This window comes from Esox lucius, chromosome 3 (genome assembly GCF_011004845.1).
Source record: "Esox lucius isolate fEsoLuc1 chromosome 3, fEsoLuc1.pri, whole genome shotgun sequence".
NCBI lineage: Eukaryota > Metazoa > Chordata > Actinopteri > Esociformes > Esocidae > Esox > Esox lucius.
The window spans coordinates 17,696,625-17,703,160 of NC_047571.1; the positions used below are offsets into that span (position 1 = coordinate 17,696,625).

Consider the following 6,536-nt stretch of genomic DNA (forward strand, 5'->3'; position numbering starts at 1 on the left):
AATTGCGACACCTCCGTCTTTTGCCTCACAGTTGTTTGATTGACTGCCCCCCAGCACTCAGCAGTGGTACATCCTGCAGGTACTGTGCGTGTTTGGGAATTTGACAGTCTCCGCTGGTGGTTGACTATCAGTAAGTAGACATTTATTTACTTCTACCACTCAATACAACAAAAAAACATTTGTAACCGTCACCAGCCTTCATTTTCTCTGTATTGTATTACAGGTCACTCGTTGATAGCTAGCTGATGTTAGCACGCTACAGTAACATCAACCAGCTTTTGTGAGCCAATGAGAGAAGCTTGCAATGCAGTGTACGTAGTTTAGCTGGCAAGGTGACAGTGTTCGTGTCTACCGTCTGAAATGCACTGAATGCACGTAACTAACGTGAGGCTAATCCTGTAAAAAATGTTGGTAGGGTTCACACACACAAGCTGAATTACTACTTTTGGTGTCCCCCTCAAAAATTGCTCTTGGAAAAATGTTATGTAATTGTCCCCTCCAAACTCGATATCAGATTTTCTCCCTTGACTCCAGGGGTACTCAGCAAAACAAAAGTTTGTGGGTGGTACAGTAACTGAAAAAGGTTTGGAACCACTTTTACCCCAATAGGCATGCACATGGATGCTTACTTCGAAAATCCACCAGAATAGTAGACTATCCGGCAACTTTTGGCGTACTATGGATTGGAATACACCAATCTTCTCGCATTCTAATTTGGCATAGCTTGCAAGTATGCGATTTAAGATTCAGCCTCTGAGGTCCTTAAATATTTGGGAAGCCGTATGCATTTTTATTTGAATGTGTATACACCTATGTACAATGTGTTGTTTTTGACTGTTTTTAAGTAGCCTGAAATTGTGTACTGTGTTACGTTGTTCTTGTATATAAATATCTGTGATTTTCTGAGTTCCCAGATGCCATGAACGCGTTATTAGAAAATGCCGGCGTTACGTGTAGTCACATGTGCGTGAAAATGTTACATCATTGAATTGTTTGAGTTACTCGCTGTGAGGAAAGTAAGTTCTGATCTCTTCGTAGCTTTAGATAGGTTTTTACTATTCATGTTCGGTTCTCTTTCGTAAACGTTTGACTAAATTAAAAGGTAAGAACACATTTTCATTTGGATACCGGATATTGGATTCAGTTCTAAAGATCTTGAATGAAGGTTGCCTTTGACCTTCATTCAAAATAGAGTTTTCGACCTAGTCTTTAATGATTGAAAGGTCCTTTTATGTAGGCTTATTATAAAAGTATTTTTTTTGTATTTGCTACATTGCAAAATATATTACATGTTAAATGGGAAATTTAAGTTATGAGTATGTCACTGATTAATTATTTTGGTGTTGTACATTTCCTAAAGATTGCTAGCCTCTTTAATGTAATGTATGTAGTGAGCTAATCATTGTGAATAACATCTTTGCTGTATTTGTTAAGTAATTTAGTCATTTTAATTATATTTTCTAATTTCAGCTAAGATGTCTGCACTTGAATATGATGGAGGGTCTAAGTTTATGCGCAAGGCAAAGGAGAATCCTTTTGTCCCAATAGGTGATTATACACACACAAACACTGCATTCCAATCTATCTTGTTAGCTCATGTACCTCCGTGATTACACAACTAAGTGCAAGCAAGAAAACAGTAACTGATTTGGAAAAGGAATACTTGAAACATATTGAGAGGAAATGTTTTGTTTATAGCCTGCATTTTATGACAGTAGGCCTACATAATTCCTACTGACATTTTATTTGAGTTATTTTTTATCTTTCTAAGGCTAGCTAGATACATTAGCGGACACCGCGCTTGTTGGAGACAGGCCACCAAAAAGGGTCCTGAAATGCCCTTAGTTAGTTAGAAATGCTTGAAAATTGACCAGGAATCATGAGAAAATATTTACATTTGCAAATCCCTCATATCTAGTGTTTTGGCAGATCATGAAATGCACATTTAAATAGGCTACATGTTTTCTATGCCTCATTATCAAGGTTGATTGAATCCTAATGTTATTATTTGGCTTTGTTTTACAAAATATATTTTAGATAGCCTATATGTACTAGCCTCAAAATATGTATGGATAGTGGACATTGACATGGGACTGGTTAAGTTGCTGTGCGCACATATTCCTCGATTCCAGCCCACAACCTTTGTGTACTGGACTCCCTTGACTCATATTTTGTTTTTGCTTTCAAGGAATGGCAGGATTCTTTACCATTGTGGGATACAGACTGTTCAGATTGAAGAGCCGTGGAGACATGAAGATGTCAGTGCATCTCATCCACATGCGTGTAATGGCTCAAGGATTTGTGGTGGGAGCTATAACAGTTGGTATGTACAGTTTTTCAGATGTAAAATAACTGCCTCTTTTCGGGCCAAGCCACTAGAGCTGCCTTCCCGAAAAGACTCTGAATGCCCATCATTAGCAACAGCCAATGAGGAACTTTGCTCTGGGATGATGAGTTTTTGTTGCTGATCATTTGGATTAATCCGAATTTTGTAGGTGTTCACCTCTTTCACATTTTAGCAGGGCAGGGTAAATTTACCCCTCAGACCTACATATATCTTTAAGAAGGGATGGAGTTACAGCCCTGCTTTTACTCTTTGTCCTCTTGAATTTCTAATATGCCTCCTCCAGAATTGAATCAAGCATGTGCATTTACAGTAGATTTTAGTTCTGGGTTTCTGAGATATCAGGAACAGTTGACTTTACATTTTAAACCCATTTGCAAGTTTAGCTCTGTGAATTACTGAAGAGAGAATTACTGAACATGTACATGACTGCTTATTTAAGTAAGCAGGCTAATTTAATGATACTGCTTTCTTTTACAATGAACATATTACTAGTTTATTTTATTTGTTTTTCAGGGGTAATATATTCAATGTACAAAGACTACATTGTAAAGCCAAGAGAAGAATTGAAGGCATTGCAACAAGAGACAAAACAAAGGACCCCACAAATGAATATGGACTGATGTTTTTTATTTAAGGTGTATTAAGTTATTATGGATATGCCATACATTGTACATCTACATAACTCATGGTACTATGTAGTTTAAAGGAATTCTCATTCAACTAGAATGTCTCTACTGCCCTCTCTGTTTTGGAGATGATGTGACTTACCTCAACTCACATTTGAGCGTTAATATCACTTCTAGAGGTATGAGCCAAACAAATGTTTTCTGACATAATGTAGCTTTTACATTAAGATATTTATAATTTAGCAGAGCCTCTTACCTGTTTTCAGGATGTATTTAACTAGAGGACAAGTGGTCAGAGAAACTTTCCACAGTTTACGAGAACAAAATTTTTGTTGTGGTCTCTGAATGTTCTTGATTATATAAATAATTTATTGCTAAGGACAGTAGATAAACCTGGCTATTGATGGGGCAGTAGGTAGAATACTTTTCTTCCCTTACTGAACGAGACCAGAATGTTCTTAGCTAGTCCAGGGTGGTTTAGGGTGGGAAGGATAGAACTGCAGATGTCTAAAGCCAGTATGAGATTACAAGGCAATCCAAACTGGAAAATAATCTTTGAAACTTAAAACGAACTGCAGATGTCTACAGGTGATGTCATCAAGTGCAGATGTCTACTGGTGATTTTTGCTTGTATTAATGCTAGCAGTAAAATACAAATCTTGTGGCCCTTTCAAATTAGGGTTGAATATAAATTTGAGGCTGTATGTGCAAATAAAACGTTGAAGGCTTTCAGGTAGTTTGAGTTGCGGTGACTATATTGGTACAAGAAATTGCTATCAGTGCGTAGGTCCTGTCTGCTGCTCTGGATGACGTTTTTATTTTGAGAGGGTGTTTTATTGTATTTGTTTTATTTAATTTAAATGTAAGTATTTTGCTAATGAAAAAATATTCTTGCGTATTAATTTTGTCAAAGATGCACAAAAGAAATATGAAAAGATACTTTTTAGTCAAAACAAATTGCTTTAGCTGTGAAAAACATGGAATTGATAAATTATTTTCTATTTCAACAAAAGAGAAACTGATGCAAAGTTATTGCTATTGCATAATGTTTCTCTGTAGGGCATTATGCTTAGAATGGCTGCTAGGGGCAGTATTGAACGCTTTTACAAGTAAATGACACTAAATATCAAACTGACCCCTATCCACTACACACTTGCTCGGAGTGTTTTGTAAAAGCACTTTGTGACAACTGCTGATGCAAAAAGGCTTTTATGAAATGATTTGTTTGAGTGCCCTCCATGGTCACGTGTTGCTGAGAACTCAGGAGGGTGACTTCCCACAGTGGAGGGGATTTAATAAATTCCAAAATTTCGGGACACGTGTGCCTATGATGTGATTAATGGCAAATGGTTATTTAATAACACAAGCATGAAGAAAGTATCTACCAGGGGTCTAATTAGCCCCTTCATATGTGATCATTTCTCCTTCCTCAGATGTGGGACATGTACAAAAATTTCAGACATGCATGTAAACACAGAAATGAAGGGCAGAGGATGGAGTGAATTTAATCAATGGTCCATTTGGGATTTAGCTACAGTTTATTAAGGCACTGTGGGCAGGTGGTAAATTCTCAGCCAATGTCTCCAGTGGTTGTTTGAATTCATGAAGAGAGAAATGTTTTTACTCCTCAAAAGCCCAATATATATTCCAGGCTAACAATAATATTTTGCTGTTTGCATCAGCCTGGGGACAAGGTTAACGTCATCTTCCTGTGCCTGTAAACTCACCTTAAAATCTTAGCAATGTTCACATGATATTTTAGTTAAGAAATATCTTAATATCCCACCAAGATATGAACACAAATAATGGACAGATTGTGTTTTAGCCTTATTGCCTCTTCAGAAGTTTGTGCATTCTCTTCAGATGTGCATTTTATCCTCATTAATTTTCACAACACTTGTACAGTACAGGGGTGGACAAAATAACAGAAACACCACATAGAATAGGACTGTTAAAATGAAGTAACTGAATTTCAATTACAAAGCTGCTGAGATCACATTAAGTTGATTGTGTTAGAGTAGTAATAAATGTAGCAGCTATAAAAGAGGGCTGACAATAGCAGTTTGATATGAATTTTCAAAGCAAAATGAGGCAACTAACAGAGATCCAAAGAGGCCAAATTGCAGGAGCATCGGTCACAAAAAAGGTAAACAGTCTAAAGAATAAGGACAACATAGAGACAGGAGACATTAAAGGAAAAACCTGAATAAATCATTGGAGGCACATAACAAATGCAGATGCTTCCAAACAGGTGTACTGCATGATGCAATTAACATCCTATCATTATCTCTGGCATGTATGAAAATGTTGAGAATGCCCAGTTGACCTACATTTTGGATCAAGATTGTAAGAGGAAAGGATCTAAGTGAAAGAGGGTTTGTTATTGGGTCTCTTCAAGGATGGCAATCGCCCCCGTCCACAGGCCACGAGGGGTCACTGAATGGTTTGTTATGTGAAAATGATGTGAATTGTATGCCATTAGAATCACCAGATCTCAACACAATCGAACACCTATGGGAGATTTTGGACCGACATGTTTGACAGTGCTCTCCACCACATCATCAAAACTTCAAATGAGGGACTACGTTTTTAAATATACTCATAGATTCCATGCCAATAATTTATCCCCCATTTGTATTTGCCCCAAAAGCACAGCCTCCAAAATTACCACAGAATTGAATCAGCATCACTGTGATCCAGTCTCAACAAAAACTGAATGTCGTAAGCTTCACAAAGCTGGAACTGATGGGAGAGCTGATATTTGTAAGCCACTTGTATGTACAAAGAATTAAAACTTGGTGTAAGGAGCCCCGAACTGGGACATCTATGCAATGAAAAAAGTTACATGGTCTGATTGGGCTCTTTCACCATAATTACTAAATCCGGACAGGTTTACATTTGGTAAAAGCCAAAATCAATGACTCCCATCATCTCATGGGAGTCATTTTTTTCTGATGATTGCTCAGCAAGGTTTTATAACAGTTTAAAGAATGAGACAATTTTTACTAGACCAGTTGCATGGTGCAAATAATATTCCCTCATGATAATGCCCCCATAAACGCTACACATTCAAGTATGGTTTTATGAACTCCAGGTGATGTCAAGCGCCTTCTATGGCCTCCCCTATCACCAGATCTATACATGATATTTATACAATACGTTACATTCACCCCTGAGACCACAGTGAACATCTATCACCGAGAGGACAACCTTTCATCTCACAGAAAGACCTAGTATGTAATAAGGCTGAGGGCTTTGAGAAGAATTGACCTCACTTTGCAAATAATAGAGTACGTAGAACATATAAGGGTTCAGCTAAGCTTCTCTTCTGCAAACGCATATTCATTTGCCAAGATTCAACAATACATCTGCTTTCTGAAGAAAATGATGATGCCATTATATTGTATGATTCAACTACAATCACACTATAATTTAAACCCCACCAAATGGCTATACCAGAACATGAGGTTTCCGGCAGAACATTTCATTGAAATGAGCGTTTTATAAATGTTCTTTACAAAAGAGAAAACTGCTAAAAACCAATTCCCCGTACATTTAGATAA

General features: G+C 37.3%; 1 protein-coding gene across 5 annotated transcripts; it reads left to right on the forward strand.

The window, feature by feature from the left end:
- Window positions 1-32: 32 nt before the first annotated feature.
- On the forward strand, window positions 33-3,709 carry higd1a (HIG1 hypoxia inducible domain family, member 1A). Of its 5 annotated transcripts, XM_034288385.1 has the most exons (5): window positions 296-384; window positions 915-963; window positions 1,471-1,548; window positions 2,189-2,323; window positions 2,861-3,709. In XM_034288385.1, the coding sequence occupies exons 2-5, from the start codon at window positions 939-941 to the stop codon at window positions 2,965-2,967; spliced, it is 345 nt and encodes a 114-aa protein (XP_034144276.1). In that variant the 5' UTR covers window positions 296-384; window positions 915-938; the 3' UTR covers window positions 2,968-3,709. The 5 variants fall into 5 exon arrangements, with proteins under 5 accessions (XP_019896312.1, XP_034144280.1, XP_034144276.1 ...); XM_020040753.2 differs by lacking the exons at window positions 296-384; window positions 915-963 and adding an exon at window positions 33-130; XM_034288389.1 differs by lacking the exon at window positions 915-963 and having other exon boundaries at window positions 228-311.
- Window positions 3,710-6,536: the final 2,827 nt, after the last annotated feature.